The 23,719-nt window shown below is 46.0% G+C and overlaps 1 protein-coding gene across 2 annotated transcripts in view; it reads right to left on the bottom strand.

The window, feature by feature from the left end:
• Positions 1 to 428: 428 nt before the first annotated feature.
• The window catches only part of SGK2 (serum/glucocorticoid regulated kinase 2), a 102,395-nt gene continuing 79,104 nt past the window's right edge, over positions 429 to 23,719 (bottom strand). For both annotated transcript variants that reach the window (XM_077459091.1, XM_077459092.1), the window contains exons 11-12: positions 5,465 to 5,554; positions 429 to 3,590 (exon numbers count right to left, since the gene is read on the bottom strand). In XM_077459091.1, coding sequence (XP_077315217.1) covers positions 3,393 to 3,590; positions 5,465 to 5,554 — 288 coding nt within the window. In that variant the 3' untranslated portion in view covers positions 429 to 3,392. The remainder of the gene's footprint in view (positions 3,591 to 5,464; positions 5,555 to 23,719) is intronic.

Genomic DNA, 23,719 nt, shown 5'->3' with positions numbered 1-23,719 from the left:
GGTCTCGTCTTTTCCTTCTTTCCGTATGATCGTTATTGAGGCAGATAGCGCCTCTTTACTCATGGCGTATTCTGTCCCAATCCCGTTCATATACTTACAGAGTTTCGGTACTAGTATATTCTTAAACCTCTTGTAGTAACTAATTGTCAGACCGTCTGGTCCCGGGCTTTTCCCAGGAGCTGATTCCGCTAATACCTCATTTATTTCTGCTTCCGTTATGGGGTTTTCTAAATATTCTTTATCAATTTCACTGATCCTGGGGAGTCTCGCCTTATTTAAATATTTATCAGTTTCTTTTAGTTTACCTTCTTTATCCATCGGACATTTTTGACACATTTTTGGGACCATTGTCATTTATACAGCAATCAGTGCTATTTAAATGCACTGATTCCTATGTAAATGACACGGGCAGTGAAGGAGTTAACCACTAGGGGGCGAGGAGGGGTTATGTGTGGCGTTATGTTTTTTTTTTATTGTAGGGGGGCGTGGTCTGGCATGTGACATCACTGATAGTCTTTCCCTACAACAGATCAGGTCCACGGGTCTCGCGCCCAGGGTCACGGAGCTCAGGACCGGCTGGGCACTTAAAGAGCCACGTACAGGTATGTGATTGTGCCCAGCCGTGCCATTCTGCCGACGTATATGTGCAGGAGGCAGTCCTTAAGCAGTTAAACAAGCTGCTAGCAGACTTTTGGCAAGCTTCAAGTGGTGCTGAAGCATGCTAGCAGCTTGTTTAAAGTATCAATCAGCGCTCCCATTAGGATCTCTGTTCAAGATTTACTAACTGGTGAAGAATGGTAGCTTAAAAGCTTCGACAAAGCTTACTGTAACCTCTGATGTTCACACTGCTTTTATACAAGCTGAAGTCTGTATAAATCAAGCCATAGACCTGACAAAGTCAGTCAGCTGTTGTGTGTTTTAGTAAGTTTTATATCCGTTTGCTATCTTGCCTGTAGGCATCCTTATAATTATAACACTTTTTTTTTTTAAAGCATTGTAGATTAACTAAAGACAAGACACTGACAAATGGTATTTTTTTTTTTTTTGAGCATGTAAATGTCTGTAAATGTATTTATTTGGTCTAGTTATAGAAGAATGCAATGTAGAACAAGAAGCTACAGGCAGAATTGCTTGGTTGAGCGTTAATTAAAAGATTATAAAGTGCTGTGTCATAGCGACCATTAGCTGGCCGATGACCCTTGGAGGCCCTGTGCTGACCCTCATTTATAAATGCTTTTTTCCCCCCTCCTCTCCCCTGCAGGAACTGGTCACTGACACAGGCAAGCTGGAGTGACTGGATCACATGACCAGAATGGAGTGGATTAAAAATAGGCAAGTAGACAGATTTTATATATATATATATATATATATATATATATATACACACATATATACAGGATATGCAGGATAGATGGGTGGAGAGGGGGAACAGTTAGAGTCATCTTTTTCTTCCATTGGCATTGCCAAAATGAGAATATGTGGTGTAGCACAGGCCTGGGTTGAATCTGGGTCAGGGCTGAGTGACTGAGTGGAGGCTGAAAGACTCAGCAAGCAGCATCTCTGGTAACTCCCCGGAACCTTGGAGAAGCTTCCAGAAGTAGAAGGTGGAGTTTAGGAGGAGCTGCCTGGAGTACTGATGAAGGCCCCAGCCAATAACCAGTATATGGGCTGGCAGGGGGCAGGTACCTCATAAATACTCATGGGTCAGGCAAGCAGGGGAAGTCCGATGAAAGATGGAGAGCTGAGGAGGCTGTCAGTGGCCCCTGAGGGTGCCCCCTAGTATGCGGCTCCTACTTGAGGTGCGATATAGTGGGATTGATACGTTCCCTGTTTAAAAACATTTACTTTTTTTTTTCCAGGCCGTACTAGTCACGTGATTCAGCAGCTTTTCCTCCCCTGTATAAAGGAGCCCTCAACAATGGCTGTGAATTCCTGGCTCCATGATGTCAACCATAGACTCCCATGGCCTGGACGTTGTCGGTGCTCCCTCCTTCTCCCCTGCAGCAGCCACTCACTGACACAGGGGACCTGGAGCTGCTGGATCAAGTGACTGGATAAAAATAGGTAAGTACACAGATTTTTTTTTATACAGGGTATGCAAGATAGGTGGGTGGAAACGTGTTCAAGAACAGCTAGAGTTAGACCCCATACACACTATACAATTTTCTGTGGATGTTTTCCTTCAAATTTACCAAAAGCATAAAAAACCATATACGGTCAAACCTTAAGAGTTTGTATGCAGTAAGGCAGTCCCTTGCACTACATGGTTTTGGTAAATATGAAGGAAATCAGACAATAAAAGTTGTATAGTGTGTATGGGGTCTTATGCCATGTACACACGAATTCCATCAGACTTTTCAACAGACTTTCGTCGAATCGGACTTGTCTACACACAATCACACCAAAGTCCGACAGATTGGACCATGATGACGTACGACTAGACTAGAATAAGGAAGTTCATAGCCAGTAGCCAATAGCTGCCCTAGCATTGGTTTTCGTCTGTCGGACTAGCATACAGACGAATGGATTTTTCGGCCGGAGTCGAGTCGGTAGGAAAGATTTGAAACATGTTCTAAATCTAAAGTCCATCTGATTTTTCGACAGCAAAGGTCCGATGAAGCCCACACACGGTCAAAATTGTCTGCCGGATTTGTTCCGTCGGACCTTTGCTGTCGAAAAGTCCAGCCGTGTGTACACAGAATTAGGCTGGTCTTCCACTGCCATTGACAAAATTTGCTATAAAGAATATGTGGCACAATGGCACTTGATGGTAGGTAAATGTGTTTTCTGATCAGTCAAAAAATTAATGAAAAAGGCAAATCCTTCAGTAGCAGAGTAAGGTACAGCAGCCACTATCCCCTTGGACACCACAGACTGGTGAATTCCACAGATCTATGAGAAAGTGATTGTGTTGGAGTAGGTTGCAAATAAAGAAAGCCAACTAGTACTGAGGCTTTCAAGACTGATGTAGCAGATTCCTTACAGTTGGTAGGCGAGTCCTATAGAGCAGCCCCACCACTGGACATTATCCATCTAATGGAGGAATGTTTTCTACTCTTTTACTTGTCATGGACAGACTCTGAAAGGTATTATTAAACCACATAAGTAGCAAAGAGGATGACATGGCTTGGGTGCACTATTTACAATGAACTCAAAATGGCAAGCCAATTACTGCTACTGTTAATTATACAGTACTTATTAAATTGATCAACATTAGAAGTTTGAGCTTACAAACACTTGTCTGTCTTCATCTCTGTTCATCAGTCAATATAATGGTTCAAGACTGGTCTGCATTACACATCAAAGGACACATGCACCAATCTTTAGGAATAATCGTTCATTTCATCTGCCGATGAGAGTGTGGAGTTGTTCGTTCACCCAAATGGAATTATTTATTGTCCTATAAAATCACTGTTTGCATGATTATCTCCACTCAAAAAGTCATCCTCACTTTGTGCATAGGAAAAGCCATAAAAAGCATTCGAGCAACTGGAACTGCAGAGGGCCAGGTCGGGTGTGCGGCTCAGAGAATTCGGCACGGCCTCCTGTGTGAATTCTGGATCAAAGTGACGTAGATCAGCTGGACCAGCCTGCAAGGAGAAAGGTTTGACCATTTTATTTACTTAAAATTTCCAGCTGATTGATTCTGTAGAGTTGATTTCCTAATATGGTGCAGCTGTACATGGTAGCCAATCAGCTTCTAACTTCAGCTTGTTCAATTAAGCTTTGACAACAAAACCTGAAAGCGGATTGGTTTCTATCCAGAGTTGCGCCATATTTTGCACTCTACAGTTTTGGTTAATCAGTCACCATATCCTAACTGCTAAATATACCACAGATCTTTATTTTTATTCCCATAAATCGCAACTTTCTGAAATGGGAATGAGGGACACCTATTAGCAAAAGTATGTAGACATAGGGCACACCCCTACCACGACCCCCTTAAAGGAGAATTGTATAAAAAGAAACTATTCACTATTCATTCAATATTTATATTGGCTTTTGGTATTCACAAATGCAGCAATTTAGAAATTGGATATAAGGTTTAGCACTGGCAAACACTTTTTGAAAGATAAATAGTGCATTTTATATACAACTATATAGATCAGACAAAAATGAGGGACAAATGAGGAGGAATGATGGACAGAGGGACATTGTTCCAAATCAGGGACAGTCCCTTGAAATCAGGGACAGTTGGGAGCTATGTAGTCCTTATTGGAAAAACACAGATATAAAGATCATATACCTATTTCCATAAGTCACCGTTTAACTCTGATAATTTTGTGACCTACCATTTTAGTCAATAGTGCTCAGTTAAGTCTACAAATGTGATTTATAATGTATTCAAGTGCTGGGTGTTTACCAGTTGTAGCACCCTCCTAGTATTGCGTAGGCTGCTAGGCAAATTTAGTTTAGCTCTTATGTAATCAGTGGAGCAGGGATTGATTGGTTAGGACTGCTCAGTGTTTCACAATTTGTTGTTCTGTTACTTCCCCCTGTCTTCTAGAAATATAGTGGGAGCTAGAGAAGAACAGGCAGCCTGAATATTTATGGAACCTCAGCCAACCCCTTGGGTGGTGTGTCAAGAAGGCGGAGAGAGCTCATAAACAGTCCGAGGCCTTGGCTAGCAGAATTAAGTGTTCCTGGGTCCAGTCCTGAAGGAGGAGACCGCTGTGAATGGGCTCTGCCCGTGGAGCAGGAGTGCCAGAGAAGCACTTGTGAAGACACCGAAGTCCCAGCTAAGCTTAGCTGGGGGGCTATTCACAGATCCATTGTCTAGGGATCAAGTTGGGTCAAAAGGAAGCTAATGCGTGGGAGTGATGTCATCAATACACAGAAGTCATTCCGGGATAGATGCCAGCGTCAGGGGAGGCGAACGAGGGGCGATGCCGGGGCTTTGATCTCAGGCAAGTAATTCATAATGAGCTAGTATGCTAGAGGGAGGGGGCAGAGCTGATCTCCCTTCCTGTGCCGAGGGAAGTGACGTCAAGAGCCCACGCTGAAGGAGGCAGATTACCAGGGACCCCCTAGCAACAGGCATTAATTAATGCACATTAATGATTTTTTTTTTTTGGGGTGGAACACCACTTTAAATTTTAATCAATAAACTCTGTGGATTTTTGTATGGAGTCTGTCACAGAAATTTTTTGATTGATAAGTAGACCCCTGTTTCTTACTCTATACATCTGTACTCAATGCTACAGTTACACTTTAAGCCACAAAACAGTGCTCTGAGTGTTGTGTTCTACTGGTGTAATGTGTTGGCACATCCCACCTGCATTACAGCATGCCACAAAGCATTATTTCTCCAGCACTGGGACCCATTTGAAATAACGCAGTGCACCTCAATGCTCATATAGCGTATTGCGGTGCATGCATTATCACAGCAGAAGTATGAACAAGTACTAAGACCAACCTTCTTCAAAAAAGATTAATTAGATATTGCAGGATTACATTCACTCACCACATTGGGGTTATAAGGTGGGGGAATCTTCTTTTGATACAGATCATCCCAGTTAATGGGACTGAAGAAGACATGATTCTTGATCTCCAGCTGCAGAATAAATAACATGTTTCATTAGAACAAGATACACTTTATATCAAATATTTAACTTATGTTATGTTACCACATTAGAAAATCGGCACTCATCAATTATGTGAAGGGTTCTTAGAAAGTTATGCCTAGGATCACGAATATGCCTTCCCTGTTCATACTAGATTTACTTCAGTACACTGAGGTTGCCATAACCAGTTTTTCCACAGTATGTCAACGTGGCTGTGTTTGAGCCTTTACATTCCCCATACTAGGACAAGGGAAACGTTTGATTCATTGCATGCACAATGATCATCCTCTAATTAGACATGTGAAATTTGTTTCATTCCGAATTAATTTTTTAACTAATTTCGACAAATTGGTTAATTTGGAAATATCCGAATTAACAAAAAACGATTTAACAAATTTTTCTGAATATTCAAAATTTCGAAAATTAATAAATTTGAAAATCCGAAGAACTGAAAATAAGAATGAACATCTAAAAATTCAAAAGAACGAAAACCCGAAAATCTGAAATAATAATTAACTAATAATAACTTAACTATTACTAAACTATTAACTTATAGGTATTGGAATTTTCTTTCAAATTTGTTAGTGAACGTAACAAATTTATCTGAAGTTACAAATTATCCAAAATGACGAATGCCGTATCTAAACAAATGGAATGTAACAATTTACTTTTTATTATTTATTTGTTCCGTTCCATTTAGATGCAGCATTCGTTATTTCGGATAATTCATAACTTCAGATAAATTGTATTCCTTACATTCACTAACAACCAAATTTGAAAGGAAAGTCCAATACTTATAATTTAATAGTTATTTTTTTATTATTAATTATTATTTAGAGTTTTTAGATTTTCTTTCTTATTTTCGAATTTCTGGATTTCCGAATTTTGAAAAAACAAAAAACGAATAAAACGAAAAACAAATGAATTTTTTGGCAGTGCACATGTCTACCTCTAATCCTTTCACTTCTTCCATGCTCCGATTGTCTTGTGCCACTGCCAGATCCCCAGGAAATAGCTGTACTAGCTGCGTGTGAAGTGTTGGCATTCACCCTTCTACTACAATTCAATGCATGATGCATGTAAAGACAATCGCAAGAACTGAGTGCTGCCATATAACAATGGATAGGGCTTCCACAGACGACCCTGTGTCATTTTTTTTCTTTTCGAGGGAAGTTGATACACAAGAGTTTTCAGTTGGTGCTGCAGCAGAACAAAGCCATAGAAAACACAGGAAAGGGATATATAGAATGCTACAAGCCTCCGCCTGGGGGGGACATGTTCTTAAAGTGGAGGTCCGCCCAAAAAAAAATTAAAAGCAGCTACACATACTGCAGCTGCTGGCTTTTAACAATAGGACACTTACCTGTCCTGGAGTCCAGCAATGTCAGCACCGTAGCTGATGTTTCCATCAGGTGCTGCCGCCGACATTGCAGATAAGGGTATCCAGCAGTGTAGCCTTACGGCTAAATACCGGGAACCCTACTGCGCATGTGTGAGGCCCTGCTCCTTTCTCCTACTGGCCCGGTGTCAGGGAAGGAGGAGGGAGCCCCGCGTTGATGTCACGGACCACTGCCCGGACTCCCGGAAGTGGGAACAGGATACCTGTCAAAGACAGGTATCCTGTCCCCCCTTCCCCCCCAGAAAGGTGCCAATTGTGGCACCGGAGGGGGCAAGGAGACAAATGAGTGGAAGTTCCACTTTTGGGTGTAACTGCGCTTTAAGCAAAGGATCAGTTCACTGTCCTTTGGTAGGTAACATTCACACCAGGCGCTGTGTTACAATGCACATCGTACTTTTTTTTTTTTTTTTTTATGAAATGTCATGCAGACACACCATAAAGTTTAATTGCCCGCCACTCAGTGTAAGGCAATTGATTGCTGCATGCAGTACTTAGTGATGTGAACCAGTGGTGGTGTGAACCAGGCACAGATGAGGCAAGGCATTTTGCCTTGTCATGCGGTAATACTATGCTCAAATAGCCGCCTAAGGCAGCCCCACCGCATCTGAACCCAGAACGCGTTAGACGTGGTGCCCGGAGAGCAAAGATTTAACATACCACGCATTGTACAAGCAAGTAAAAAGCTTTTTCTTCTTCGACAGGCTGGCTTAGCTTTTTTTTCTTTTTTTTTTAACAGCAGCAGGGTCACCAACGTACTGTAATTGCTCATTTGTATGATTAACCTGTTTATGGGACACCTGACTTTGTGATGATGTCTCAATTGTTTGTTCTGGCAAATATAGTTTTATTTCCCGCAAGCAACAGCTGTCTCAAGCTGTTTATATTAGAATTATTTAATCCTTTGCAAAACAATTTTGCAATCCTTTGCAGTGCCAAAGGAAACTATTTGCAGCATATAAGCATAGGGTAGAGTTGCCACCTTTTTCTTCAAGTCAAACCCGAACACTTTAACGGGGTCTTAGGTTGTATCCCAACCAGGACACTATGTGCATGGAGTTTGCATGTTCTCCCTATGCTTGCATGGGCTTCCTCTTGGTACTCTAGTTTCCTTCCACATGCCAAAGGCTTGCCAGTAGGTTCATTGGCTTCTGCCCAAATAGGCTCTAGTATGTGCATGTGTATATAGTGTGTGAATATGTATGTGAGTTACGTAGGCTCCTTTCTCACCTAGGCGATTTGAATCATGAGCCGGACGCGTTTGCAATGCCATTACTTATTAATGGCACCCCAATCGTGGTGCAATTTTGCAGCGATAAAAAACGCTGTAATCGCTGCAAAAACGCAATGCACAAAGCTTGTCGCTCAAAAAGGAGCAGGAGAGCAGAAAATTCTCCATTTTGCACAGAAATCCTCTATGGCCACACGGGTTCAGGAGACGTGCTACAAGATCACAACTCGGTGGTATAGAGTCCCATCCGTTCTCCACCGCATCTTCCTCCAGGTGTCGGCATGCTGCTGGCGTTGTGGGGAGGCAGAGGGAACGATGCTGCACGTTTTCTGGGCCTGTCCCAAGCTGGTACCCTTCTGGCACGGGGTGACCGACACGATCAGTCGTCTGACTGGTGTTTCTCTGGAGGGGAACCCTGCGGCCTGCCTGCTGCACTTGTCGGACCGTTCCATTAAAAAGTACAGGAACTCGTTGACTATTCAGCTGCTTAACGCGGCGAAGGCCTGTATCCCTCTGTGCTGGAGATCGGAGAACCCACCGGCTATGGCTCTATGGTTCTCTAAAGTGAATGAATTAAGAGATATGGCAGACCTCACAGCGACGCTTCATAATAGGGAGGAGGCCTTTCGTGAGACTTGGAGGCCTTGGAATCATTTCACCTACACTGAGGCTTACCTTCGGGTGGTAGCTTTAAATGCCCGTTGAGAGAGGGTCTCTGTCGGCTGGCTTCGCTCCCCCCCCCCCCCCCCCCCCCGCGGTCGGGTGGTACTCACGGTCCCTGTTTCGCTCTTTTCTGTTTGCCTTCCTCGCTTTCGCTCGCCTGGAGCCTTCTCTGTGTTTCTTCTACGTGGTCTGTCTCTCTGTTCTGATACCCCTTCCTTCTCCCTGGCTCCCCTTTCTCTCTGTTTCCCCCTGTAGTCTCTTCCTTCCGTACCCCCCTTTCCCCTTACCGTTTTGCTTTCTCAGCCTTTATTTTTCATGCTTAGATCCTGCCGGTTAGCCCTGGCGGACAGTAGTGGGTTGTGGGCTTCCCTGGGACTGACCGGTTTTCAACGAGTGTTTGTTCTGTCCGCCTGGGGCTCATCGCCCATCTCCCTCCTTTTCCCTTTCTTTATAACACAAAAATTTGTCCATCTCACTGTAATACATGGCCATGCGATGATTGCTGCTCACCTAGGTGGGATTGGTTTGCTAATTGATGTTGGAGGTCTGGAGAAGGACTCTAGCCCCCGGTCTGGGAATGTTTTTCTTGTTTCGTTTTAAGCCTGTGTTGGGGGTGGTCTCTATATATGTCCCACCTGAGTGATACTGTAAGCTCTATGTTTGAAATTCTGTATGTTTTATTATGATTGTCCATGTGCCTGTTATTTCTTCCGCATTAAATAAATAAAAGAATTACAAAAAAAAAAAAAAAGGAGCAGGAGCTTCTTTTGAGCAACAGCGTCGCGTATTAAGATTTTTCAGCCATTTACCATGTGACAATCGCAGCAACATCACACTGTAATGGCATCGCAAACGCATCCCGCATTTTACCACGATTCTGGAATTCAAATCGCCTAGATGTGAATGAAGCCATAGGGACCTTAGATTTTCAGTTTCTTGAGGACAGGGACTGTTGTAAATGTACAATATGTAAAGTGTCGGCCATATGCAATTACTTATACTACAGTGCCTTGAAAAAGTATTCATACCCCTTGAAATTTTCCACATTTTGTCTTGTTACAGCCAAAAACATAAATGTATTTTATTGGGATTGTATGCGATAGACCAACACAAAGTGGCACATAATTGTGAAGTGGAAGAAAAATGATAAATGGTTTTCAATTTTTTTTACAAATAAATATGTGAAAAGTGTGGCGTGCATTTGTATTCAGCCTCCTTTACTCCGATACCCCAACTACTAAAATCTAGTGGAACCAATTGCCTTCAAAAGTCACCTTTTAAAGGGTTTTAAATTTACTTGCAGCATCGATGCATCGCGATTCAGCAGTCCACAATGCTGCGACTGGCACAATCGATTATTGGGCGATGACGTCATCCGCGTGTCGCACCGTGCCCTGCCTCTCTGAACAGAGCCAAAAGCAGCCGAAAGTAGCCGTGGGCGTTAGCCTCGCCCTCTTTTCCTGTCTCCCACTGACGTCATCCCCAGCAGCCTGGCGTCGCTGTGTTGCAGGCTGCTGTGGGAAACCCGAGTACCGAAATATGAGATGCGCGTGTCCTCCTCTCACAGACTGTCATTGGGTACTCAGTATGGACATTAACCTCCCACGGATCTCTTTCTGTCTTTATGTCTTTATCCACACAACCAAGATGGAAGGAGGAATTCCCCTCATTTGACATTGTATTCTGACAGCAGCACCCGCAGGTGTCAGAGTACACTGAACACTGGAACTGACTGCAGCTCCTGATCAAAAAAAATAAAAAAAATTCCAACATGTCCCTACAACAAAAATTGATTATTGATTATACAGTGTGGGGGAGTCCACACACTGATCAAAATATTGATCAGTGTATGGCCAGCGTTTGTCCCTATAAGATGATTGGTAAAGGCTAAGTTCTCCTTTAAAAAAATAAATGCATATATTTTTGCAAGTAAAAAAAATTTGCATTTATATTATTATTATTTTTTAATGCCTGCAGAGTATTGCAGCTACGATCAACAGATGTCAGGCTCCTGCAGACTTTCAGTATAGCTGTCTGCCCATACCTATTGGTAAACACTGTGTAACGGTTTCATTAATAAAACATTGTGTACTACTGTGATTGGTTTTGGGATTATGAAACCTTGTGTAATACTGTGATGCCATGATTGGTCACAGCTGTCACATGGTACAGGGCAGCTGTGATTAGCCCTGGTACCATGTGATCGCTGTGATCAATCACAGAGCTCACACAGTAGTAAACAATGACAGCATTGTTTACTACTATTCATGTGCTCGCTGTGATTGGTCACAATGATCACATGGTACCAGGGCCGACCCCAGTGTGCCGGCCGGTGGTCGTTTGTGTCTGGTGGGCATAGCAGGTCACCAATCCCTGTATGGGAGAGCATGCATGAGCAGACGATGCGGGAGGTTGAGCGGGTACTAGTGGAAGGTGTACATACACTAGTAACATTTAGTTTAAATGTTTTCTTGTGTTAAGACTGTTCATTTGATCTTTTGTAATTGTTTTTTTTTGTAAATAGTTTTTATTAAGAGAATTTCACAGTATAATCAAAATACAAATCACAAAGTAATCAGGAAATGATCACAAAATAATCACAAAATAATCGCAAGGTAATTTCCACCTCCCCCCTACCGTTGTATCATATCAAGAAACAAGAAACAAAGAAATAAAGAAATAAGAGGGGGGACCGGGAGCAGAGGGTGGATCAGCGGCCCACGCCTAAGACCAAGCCCATATAGTATGTGTATCACTATCGTCAGATTGGCTATATGTCTGTATACCGATAAGCGTCTATTGCCAGTCCTACCCCTCAGCCCCCAGATCCCGCCCACCCACCACACCGAAAAAAGATCAGTGTGAAATGGGGGGGGAGGAAGGGGGACGACCGAGCCTCCCCCCCGCCATACACTCGCTCAACTGTTCAGAATCAAAGTAGTAAACAGACAGGGGGGAGGACGGAGAATGATGGAGAGGTGGATGAGATATTGGGTGATCAAACTCGGAATTAAACTGAGTATAACATGTGATAGAAAAAAAAGAAACAAGGGAAAAGGAAAAAAAAAAAAAAAAAGAAAGAAACTATCAAAAACTGGTCTGTCATATGCCCAAGATTGAGAGTAAGTAAGCACAAGAGTGGTCCCGTGTGATCCCCGCAACTTAATAAGGGTAATTGGTCATCGGGTCATGGACACTAGTGATGGACGAACTTCCGACGGGACGTTTCACGAACGCGTAACGCGAACGAGGCCGACCATTCGCGAAACCGAACGTTCGCCGCGGGCCCTATTGACTTCAATGCGAGGCGAACTTCGCCAACCTTTAGGTCAAATTTGCAGCCACGAGGTAATTATTAGCAGGGCAAACATAGTCCCACCACATGGCCAATGACATAATACATGTATGAGGTGAATTTGGGATCGATAACTACAAGCATTCTTTTTTTATATGGGAAATTGTTCTGACAATTCAGGACTGTGGAGCGCATGAAGGCAATGGAGGAGAGGGAAGGTCAGGGACCAGGGTAGGCAAAGAAGAGGGTGCAGGAGATGATCACCAGCAGCGTGACATACAGCAATGACACATGCACCGTGATAGAGGCATCTGACAACAGCACCGTGATAGAGGGCACTGACATCAGCAGCATGACATAAAGCATTAACACCAGCACCGTGACATACAGCATTGACAGCAACACCGTGATAGAGAGTACTGACATCAGAAGCGTGACATTAAGCACTGACATCAGCACCGTGATATACAGCACTGACAGCAGCACCGTGATATACAGCACTGACAGCAGCACCGTGACATACAGCACTGACATCAGCACAGTGATATACAGCACTGACAGCAGCACCGTGATAGAGAGTACTGACATCAGAAGCGTGACATTAAGCACTGACATCAGCACCGTGATATACAGCACTGACAGCAGCACCGTGATATACAGCACTGACAGCAGCACCGTGACATACAGCACTGACATCAGCACAGTGATATACAGCACTGACATCAGCACCGTGATAGAGAGTACTGACATCAGAAGCGTGACATTAAGCACTGACATCAGCACCGTGATATACAGCACTGACAGCAGCACCGTGATATACAGCACTGACAGCAGCACCGTGATAGAGAGTACTGACATCAGAAGCGTGACATTAAGCACTGACATCAGCACCGTGATATACAGCACTGACAGCAGCACCGTGACATTAAGCACTCACACCAGCACCGTGATATACAGCACTGACAGCAGCACCGTAAGCAGCCCCAGGAGTAAGTCAGCACAGCACAGGGATGGTGTGATCCCCTCATAGAAAGCAGGCCCAGGAGAAACTCAGCACAGCACAGGGATGGTGTGATCCCCTCATAATAAGAACCCCCAGGAGGAAGTCAGCACAGCACAGGGATGGTGTGATCCCCTCATAATAAGCAGGCCCAGGAGAAACTCAGCACAGCACAGGGATGGTGTGATCCCCTCATAATAAGAACCCCCAGGAGGAAGTCAGCACAGCACAGGGATGGTGTGATCCCCTCATAATAAGCAGGCCCAGGAGAAACTCAGCACAGCACAGGGATGGTGTGATCCCCTCATAATAAGAACCCCCAGGAGGAAGTCAGCACAGCACAGGGATATCATAAGCAGCCCCAGTAGAAATATGACACCGCTCAACCTCTTCAAAGAGGAGGGTAGGGGCATATAGTACGGTGTGCTTTTTTGGGACAAGGAAGTGAGCCAAATGAAGAAAGAAGGTCTGTGTGCTTGATTAAAAAAATAGTTTATAGACATATACATGGTCTACTGGTCACATGTGTTGAATTCCTCCGAGATCCATGCCTCATTCATTTTTATAAATGTGAGGTAGTTAACACTGTTGTGAGCTAGGCGAGTACGCTTATCGGTCACGATCCCCCCTGCTGCGCTGAACGTCCTTTCGGACAGGACACTGGATGAGGGGCAAGCCAACAGTTCGATTGCAAATTGGGCAAGCTCTGGCCAGAGGTCAAGCCTGCCCACCCAGTAGTCCAGGGGTTCATCACTCCTCAGAGCGTCCACATCGGCCGTTAACCCAATGTAGTCGGACACCTGACGGTCTAGGCGTTCCCTGATGCTGGATCCGGATGACACCTGTCGATGGGTCAGCTGAAAGAATGACCTCATATCCGAATTCACCAACACATCTTCAAACCGGCCTCTTCTTGCAGGCGCTGTTGGATTGGTACCCGCAAATCCTTCTCTGGGAGTGGGAATTGCTCCTCTGCCAGCGCACGCAAAAGCAGAATGCAGCATTTCTCGAAGCAAGGCCTGAAGTGCTGCATTCTGACAGCCCTCTGCGACGGCGGTAACATTTCCGCCATTTTGTGTTTGTACCGGGGGTCTAAGTACGTTGCCACCCAGTACTGGTCCTTGACCCTTATGCTTTTTATACGGGGGTCCCTATTAAAACACTGGAGCATGAAGGCCCCCATTTGCACTAAAGTGGAAGCGGTGTGGTGGCCTGGCTCCTGCTCATCATCCAGGATAATGTCGTCCTCTTCATTCTCCTCTCCCCATCCACGCACAACAGGGATCCCAGAAAGGTTTAAAGCATGCTCTTCTTGCTCCTCCTCATCCGCCCCGGCACCATCCTCCTCTGACTCCTCATCAGACTCCTGTTGTTGACTTGTCTCAGATAGAGTAGCCCCCCCTGGGAATTCATCCAGCATTGCGACTTCCTCATCTTCCCGCTCCTGCTCCTCCACAGCCTGATCAATGACACGACGCAATGCACGCTCCATAAAGAAGGCATAAGGTACCATGTCACTGATGGCGCCATGGCTGCGACTGACCAGTTTGGTGATCTCCTCAAATGGCCGCAGAAGTCTGCATGCGTCGCGCATGAGCAGCCACTGGCGCGGTGAAAAAAACCCCAGCTCCCCAGAACCGTTTCTTTCGCAGAGTTCATACAGGTAGACGTTAACTGCACGTTTCTGCTGGAGCAGCCTATCAAGCATATAGAAGGTTGAGTTCCATCATGTCGGGCAATCGCAAATAAGACGTCTGACCGGCAGATGGTGTCGCCGCTGAATGTCAGCAAGGCGAGCCATGGCCGTGTAAGATCTTCTGAAATGGGCCGAGATTTTCCTTGCCTGCCGCAAGATGTCCTGGACCCCAGGGTATTTGACAAGGAATCGCTGCACGACCAAGTTTAAGACGTGTGCCATGCATGGCACGTGCGTGATTTTGCCCTGTTTCAATGCGCTAAGCAGATTGGCACCGTTGTCACACACCACTTTACCAACTGTCAAATTGAGCGGTGTTAGCCACTGATCTGCCTGTGAACGTAAAGCTGAAAGGAGTGCCGGGCCAGTGTGGCTCTTGGCTTTCAGGCACAACAGACGCAGCACGGCATGGCAACGTCTCACCTGGCATGTGGAATAGGTTCTGGGGAGCTTGGGCGGTGCAGCAGAAGAGACGCTAGCAGCGGAAAAGGAGGAGGCAGCTGAGGAGGAGAGGGAGGAGGATGGAGTAGGAGGAGGAGGAGAAGAAGAGTCAGGCCTGCATGCAATCCGTGGCGGTAAAACCAAATCTACACGGGTGCCACGGGTTACATGCTTGACGGCCGTCAGAAAGTTCACCCAGTGGGCAGTAAAACTGATATACCTTCCCTGCCCGTGTTTGCTAGACCACGTGTCTGTGGTCAGATGTATCTTGGCACCGACACTGTGTGCCAGAGATACATTCACTTGCCGCTGAACATGGCCATATAGCTCTGGGATGCCCTTCTCTGAGAAATACTTCCTTCCTGGGACCTTCCATTGTGGTGTTCCAATGGCCACAAATTTGCGAAAGGCCTCCGAGTCCACCAGTTTATATGGCAGTAGTTGGCGGGCTATCAGTTCTGATAAGCCAGCCGTCAACCGTTGGGCAAGAGGGTTATGCGGCGTCATCATTTTTTTACGCTCGAACATTAGGCCCACAGAAGCCTGCCTTTTTGCAGAAAAATGTGAGCTTGGCGTGATGGAAGGTGGAGTGGAGGACAATTGTGAGGAGAGAGGAGAAGGAGAAGTAGAAGACGAGGCTGGACGGTGAGAGCCTGCAGTGTGGCTTTGTGTGTTCCGTTGCTCCCACTGGGCTCGGTGATGGCTGCTCATGTGCCTTCTTAAGGCGGTCGTCCCTAGGTGAGTGTTGGGCTTACCGCGACTAATGCGTTGACTGCAAAGATTGCAGATGGCAACGCTATTGTCAGCAGCGGACACGTTAAAAAAAGCCCACACTGCGGAGCCATGTGCCGGTGTCCAAGAAGCGCCAGATTTGATCGTACATGGTCGATGACTCGCTCCTGATACATTTGCAGTCTGCTTTGTCCCTCCTGTGCAATGTAAGTTATTCCTGCTTCTCCTCCCTATATGCTGGTCCATATCTCCCTCTGAACTCCCCTCCTCTTCCTCTCTTGTGGGCACCCACGTGACATCACTAGACACGTCATCATCAACGTCACCTTCCCCACCGCTATAAGTAGAGATCTCGGAGTAGGCAGCAACACCGGGGACCAAACTCCTCCTTGGGCTGATCTGGGTACTGTCGTCAGACTGCTGAGTAGCGGTTGTTGCTACCTCCTCTTCCTGATCCAATACCAAGAGTGGCTGTGCATCACAAATGTCCTCTTGATATGGATCGGAAAATAATTCCTGTGACTCAAGCGGAAGGTATGTGGTGGTGGTGGTGGTGTTGTTGGTGGTAGTGTCTTTGGGGGTGCACATAGCAGAGAGTGAAGAAGAGGGTGCAGATCGAGAGGATGAGGAGGGTGCAGAAGAGTAAGGCTGAGTGAGCCACTCAACCAAGTCTGGTGCGTCCTTTAAAGTAATTGAACGCACCTTCTGCAACTTTCCACTTTGGCTCAAGGCTGTTGCTCCTGCCCTACCCCTACCACCCCTGCGGAAGGGCCTGCCTCTTCCTCTGCCTGTCATTTTTTAAATCACCCTGTGACAAAACTCTTAGTCCCTATACCGCTGAAGGACTGCTGCAGTATAGGGCAGCGGTCAGCAGTGGTGCACCTCAACCCTATCTATTGTGGACCGATAGCGGTCCTTACAGAACAGCAGACTGTACCGCACTCAACCCTATGTACTGTAGTACCCTAGACCAAGTTACCAGTCCTTATAAGAACTTTTGTGGACCAAGCAGGTTGTGTGTTAGTGATTAGCAGACTGTACGTCAGTCCCTATACCGCTGAAGGACTGCTGCAGTATAGGGCAGCGGTCAGCAGTGGTGCACCTCAACCCTATCTATTGTGGACCGATAGCGGTCCTTACAGAACAGCAGACTGTACCGCACTCAACCCTATGTACTGTAGCACCCTAGACCAAGTTACCAGTCCTTATAGGAACTTTTGTGGACCAAGCAGGTTGTGTGTTAGTGATTAGCAGACTGTACTTCAGTCCCTATACCAATGAAGGACTGCTGCAGTATAGGGTAGCGGTCAGCAGTGGTGCACCTCAACCCTATCTATTGTGGACCGATAGCGGTCCTTACAGAACAGCAGACTGTACCTCACTCAACCCTATATATTGTAGCACCCTTCACCAAGTTACCAGTCCTTATAGGAACTTTTGTGGACCAAGCAGGTTGTGTGTTAGTGATTAGCAGACTGTACGTCAGTCCCTATACCAATGAAGGACTGCTGCAGTATAGGGCAGCGGTCAGCAGTGGTGCACCTCAACCCTATCTATTGTGGACCGATAGCGGTCCTTACAGAATAGCAGACTGTACCTCGCTCAACCCTATGTACTGTAGCACCCTACACAGACCAAGTTACCAGTCCTGATAAAGAGCTTTGTGGAACAAGTGAGTTGTGAATGATTAGCAGACTGCAGCAGAAGGGCAGCAGTCAAGTATAATATTCTTTCTATATTTGGAAGAAAGAATATTATACGTGTACAAGCCTATTACCATACCACTGATACCAGTCCTGAAAAGAACCTTTGTGGAACTAATAGTAACAGCAAGTCTTTAAACTGACCCTCACTGCCTGACACACTGCTTCCTTCCTGTCCCTATACAAAGTGGCAAAAAAGAGGAGCCTGGAACAATTAGTGGTTACTAGAATAGCTCTTTTGTGGACCTGATAGTAACAGCTAATGATGATGATGATGACGACTAAACTGACTCTCCCTGTAGCACACACCGTCCTTTCCCTTTCTCTAAACTGACAAAAGACACTCAGGCTGCTGCAAGAATCAGTAGCACAGCAAACCTATATACACCTAACACCTATACCAGTCCTGAAAAGAACTTTTGTGAACCAAATAGCTAGCGATTTATCTCTCCCTACTCCACACAGCAACCTTTCCCTATAGTGACAGAAGAAAGAATGTAAAATGGCCACCGGATCGGGTGTATTTATAGGTTAGGGGAAATGTCCAAGTGTCCATGTGCTGTCATGTCTCAATTGGCTGTCCTGTACCCCATGATAGACGTGTCATCATAGGTCAAAGTTCTTTTACACATTAAACACGTAAGTCCGCCGGGGCGAACAACGGCAAAAGGTGAGCGAACGAGCGGACCGCGAACGACCGAAATTCGCCGCAAAACGACCGCCGGGCGAACCGTTCGGCCATCACTAATGGATACGTAACTGGAGTATTCCTATGCCATGTGTCCCACTTTTGCCAATTGTTATCAAACTTTAATTTTTTCCCCAACCTGAGGGCTAGGGTTGATTCATACGTGTAGTGTACATTGGTAGTTGCCCAAACCTCAGAGGCGTTGGGTGCTTGGTTATTTTTCCAGTATCTAGCAATCAGTGTTCTAGATACCAGAAGAATATGGGATACTATAACTCTGAAATTAGGTGGATATTTTTCAATGCCAAGATTGAGAATAGCCAACCCCGGTTCAGGGGCGGAGAGGAAACCAGTGATGCTGGAAATACCACAGAATATGGCGTTCCAGAAACTGGTAAAATGCTTGCAGGACCAAAACATGTGGAGGAGGTTACCCACCTCCCCACAGCTTCTCCAGCACAGGGGGGAGGACTTAGCCAGGCCAAATTTCGAGATCCTATATGGTGTAAGGTACCACCGTAAGGCTATTTTTTGGGCTATCTCCCAGTGTCCAACACATTTGGAGGCTTTATAGTTCGCTCTGAATGCCTGGCACCATTGTACCTCAGTGAAGGCCCTCCCCAAGTCCTCCTCCCAGCGCAGGTAGGGACGGAATTTAACAAAGGTAAGCTTATGCTGAAAGAAATTATAAAATATAGATATTCCTTTGGGTAAGGTAGGAACGGCAGCGTAAAATTGCCAAAGAGAATCCGCTAGCACTACATGTGTGGTCTTACTATCCTTCATTAAATGAGAAATTTGGCAATATTTGTAGGCATCGGTAGGTTTCAGATGGAAGCGTGATCGGAGGGATTGGAATGGCATCAGTAGGGGTCCCTGAAAAAGATCTTGCAGCCTCCGTATCCCCTTCTCAGCCCATTCCTTTACCGTGAGATTAGGAATGATGAAGTCTAGAGCTTGTAAAGGGATAGGGAGGTCAGCTAGTTTAATGATCTGTGGGGTGGACTTAAGGAGTTCTCTCCAAGCTATCAGAGATGCTCGAAGAGTGTCAGGAAGCCGACGAAGGGGCCACTGCTTAATTGAATCCGTAATAAGGAAGAGCCCTAGGTCCCGAGTAGGGCAGAGGGCTCTTTCAATACTGCACCACCTTGGTTCCTGGGTAGGGTTGAACCAGTGTTTCAGTTGGACAAGCCTAGATGCCAGATAGTAGTCTCTAAGATCCACCATGCCCATACCTCCCGCCAGCCTGTGTTTTGTCAACAGGGTCTTGGAACTTCTCGGTCTCCTCGAACACCAAATAAGTTTATTCATTAGAGAATTAAGTCCAGAAAGATGTTTCCCAGAGGGGGGGACCGGCAACGCTCTAAATATGTACAGAATTTGGGGAAGTAGCAGCATCTTAAAGGATGCAAGGCGTCCTGACCATGAGAGCTCAGTTCTAGCCAGTCTGCTCGCCTCTTTGGATAGTTTATCGATAAGTGGAGGGAAGTTGGCATCCGCCAAATCCTGAGCTGACCTGGATAAATGAAGGCCTAGATAGGGGATGGTGGATTTGCTCCAAGTATATGGAAGCGTGGTCTTCAAATCAGTATAGAGGGATGGGTTAGTGCTTAGGTCTAGGATAATGGACTTGGAGAAATTTACCTTGTAGTAGGAGATCAAGCTAAACTCCTGGAGTACCTGATGGGCCTGAGGTAAAGATGAGGGTGGGAGGGTTAGGAAAAGGATAATATCATCTGCAAATAAGTTAATTTTGTGGTGGCCTTCTTGCAGTGGGATGCCTGCAATCTGAGGGTGAGATCTAATTTTTTCGGCAAGTGGTTCAATCAAAAGATTGAAAATTGTAGGGGAAAGGGGGCACCCTTGCCTGGTACCATTCGAGATAGGAAAAGGAGATGACAACATATTAGAGGTGAAGACCTGTGCCGAAGGGGCGGAATAAAGGGCGAGAATAGCTGAGAGGATCGGCCCACCAAAGCCAAACTTCTGTAGAACCCGTTCCATGTAGCCCCAATGGATCCTGTCGAACGCCTTCTCCGCGTCCAAAGAGAGGAGCAGAGAAGGCGTCCGAGAGGTCCGTGCATATTGGATAACACCAATAACCCTCCTGGTGGCGTCTGAAGCCTGCCGACCAGGTGTAAAGCCCGTCTGATCCGGATGGATCAGCGAGGGGATGAGGGGTAGAAGTCTCTGGGCAAGAACTTTGGCGTATATCTTAACGTCTGTATTTAGGAGGGATATTGGCCTAAAATTGGAGGGGGTAGTCGGGTCCTTACCTGGCTTGGGAATTGTGACCACATAAGCCCCAAGCATCTCAGGGGGAAAGGAGGCCGAGGCAAATGCCTCTGCATATACCTCCGAGAGCTTTGGGGCAAGTAGGTCAGAGAATGTGCGGTAAAAATCATTAGTTAGGCCATCCGGACCTGGAGATTTGCCCAGGGGGAGAGATTTAATGCATTTCCCTATTTCTTCCGGTTAGATGGGCTGGTTGAGAAGTTCTAATTGATCTTTAGTAAGAGAGGGGAGATTAACACTAGCTAAAAAAGATTGTATGCTATCATCTGTAGGCTGGGGGGTGTCTGCATCTAATTTTAAGTTATACAAGGAAGAATAGTAGTCGGCAAAGGCGTCTGTTATTTCCTGCGGGTTTAGTTTCTTATCTTTGGTCACGGGGTGGTAGATAAAAGGGATCCTGGCCTTGACCCTAGCTGCCCTCACTCTGTTGGCTAAGTATTTGCCAGCACGATTGCTGGAGGAATAATGCGACAGCTTAAGGAAATATACAAGTTTATCATATTTAGCAAGCAATAAGCGTCGGAGGTCAACACGGAGCTGAGTAAGCTTATGGGCCATGTTGGGATCAGGCTTAAGATTGTTAGAGGATTCCAAGGTCCGAATGTCCGCCAGGATAGAGTCCAATTGTTGATTCCTAAGGCCGCGAACACACGAGAGGATTGTCCGCCCAACTAAGTCCGTCAGACAATCCGACAGACAGTCCGTCCTACTTTTGAATGAACGGACTTGACGACACACGATGAACATACAGTCCGCTGAAAGCTTGAGCGATGACGTGTACAGCACGTACGACGGGACTAGAAATACGACGTCCAATACACTGCAATGCAACCTTCGGCCGCGGAAATCCTTTCTGAGCATGCGCCATACTTAGTCCGTCCAACTTGCCTACTTACGAGCGGACTGTCCGCTGAAACCAAGTTTGGACGGACAATATTACGGAAATTCCGAAAGACTTAGTCCGCCATACTGTCCGCTGAAAAAGTCCGCTGAAGCCCACACACGAGCGGACTAAGTTGGACGGACAGTCCTCTCGTTTGTACGCGGCCTTATTCTCTTTTCCCTAGAGCAAATTTGAAGCATGATACCCCTTATGAAAGCCTTATGGGCACACCAAAGTGTAGTAGGACTGCGTACAGAGCGGACATTCAACTCAAAGAATTCAGATAAGTGCTTGGAGATAGCGGCAACATGCGAGGAGTTCTGGAACAGCTGAGAATTTGCTCTCCAAACATAGGCTGAGCGCGGAGCGTGCCCCTCCACCACTGCAATAGATACGGGTGCGTGATCTGACCACGAGATATCGTGGATGGTGGAGGAGGACACTGCCTGCAGTAGCAACCTATCTACCAGAATCAAATCGATCCTAGTGTAAGTGTTGTGTCTAGCAGAGTGAAACGTATAGTCTTTCTCGCTCGCATGTTGACATCTCCAGGCGTCGTACAGATCTTCAGCTGCTAAGAGGTGTTGGAGTCTCGGCAAGGGACGGTTGGATCTGGATGTAGTATCCAGTGTGTAGTCGACCGTTATATTAAAATCGCCACAGACAACCAACGACCCCCTGCGACACTGATTAATCTTGCGAAAAAGCCTGTTCAGAAACCTTAACTGATGTACATTGGGAGCATAAAGATTCACAATAGTATATGCCTTATTATTCAATTCAGCAAGCAGAATTAAGTACCTCCCCTCAGGATCCGTCAGCACCTCAGAAAAGGAAAAGGCCACTGTGTCTTTTATGGCAATAGCTACCCCCCGTTTCTTTTCTGAGGCGGAGGCCCGAAATATGTGAGGGAAGCTCTTATGCTGGAACCTAGGAGCAGCTGAGTTTAAAAAGTGAGTCTCCTGGATACATAACACATCCGCTCCCAGACTTAAGGCCTCCTTCCACACAGAATTCCGTTTGACCGGGTGGTTTAGGCCATGAACATTAAAGGAAACAAAATTGAGCGACATTGGATATAGCAGTCAGATGCAAAACAGATAAAGTGGGATTCCAATTAAGGTAAGTACCAACATCACCTGAGGGTCCGAGTCCTCCAAGGTGCATGAGATGGAAGGACCAAAATGAAGTAGGGCAGTTCGGGCACAGACAAACCAGAACAGAGCTGTAACACAGCTGTAAAAAAACAAAAAAAATCGAGAAACAAAAGTTCAAAACAGGGAACAATAAAAAAGATGACCTCCGAGGAGGTCTGAAGGCACTACGAATGCCCATTGATGTGGGGTATATCAAGGATGAGCACCAAAGTGCATCCAGCGACTAGGAAACTCAGTCGATAAGAGTGTAGCAGCAGTCCGCTTCAGGGATCTCTTTTTTTATTTTTCTTCTTTCTTCTTCGCTGCACTGTCTGCCAGTCTTCCTGGGTATCTAATTTTGCAGGTGGGGATGCAGCCAGATGTGCGGTATGTTCCTCGGGAAGAATGTCCAAGATACGTAGCAGATCCAGCCCTTCTTGGAGGGTAGAGACCACAGAGGACTTGCCCTCGTGGGTGATCAGCAGTTTCAGGGGATATCCCCACCGATATGGGATTCCGTGGTTCCGAAGAGCTTTAGTGACAGGCAGGAGTGTTTTACGTCTCTGCATGGTGAATCGGGAGAGGTCTGCGTACATGTGTATGTGGGAGAATCTATCTGGAAGCTGGGTCTCCCTCTGGAACGCCGACAGCAGTTGCTCTTTTATATGGAAGAAGTGAACCCGCATCAGAACATCTCGTGGGATGTTGTCCGGTAAGTGCGCAGGCTTTGGGAGTCGATGAATGCGATCAATGATCAGTTCTTGATCTGATAAACAGGGCAGCAGGGTTTTCATAAGGTCTTGGACATGTTGGGCAAGCTGGGTAGGTAAGACAGTCTCAGAGATTCCCCGCAGTTTAACGTTGTTGCGTCTGGACCTATCTTCCAGGTCCGCCATTTTGGATTTGAGCCATGCAATGTCCTCGGATTGATCATTATGTGCATCCACTAATGTATTGTGGGCTACGGCAAAGTCCCCCATTTTTTGTTCAACATGG

Source organism: Lithobates pipiens, unplaced genomic scaffold, assembly GCF_037356315.1.
Source record: "Lithobates pipiens isolate NorthernLeopardFrog02 unplaced genomic scaffold, aLitPip1_a1.2 Scaffold_28, whole genome shotgun sequence".
Classification (NCBI taxonomy): domain Eukaryota; kingdom Metazoa; phylum Chordata; class Amphibia; order Anura; family Ranidae; genus Lithobates; species Lithobates pipiens.
This window is presented reverse-complemented; position numbering and strand designations above follow the sequence as displayed.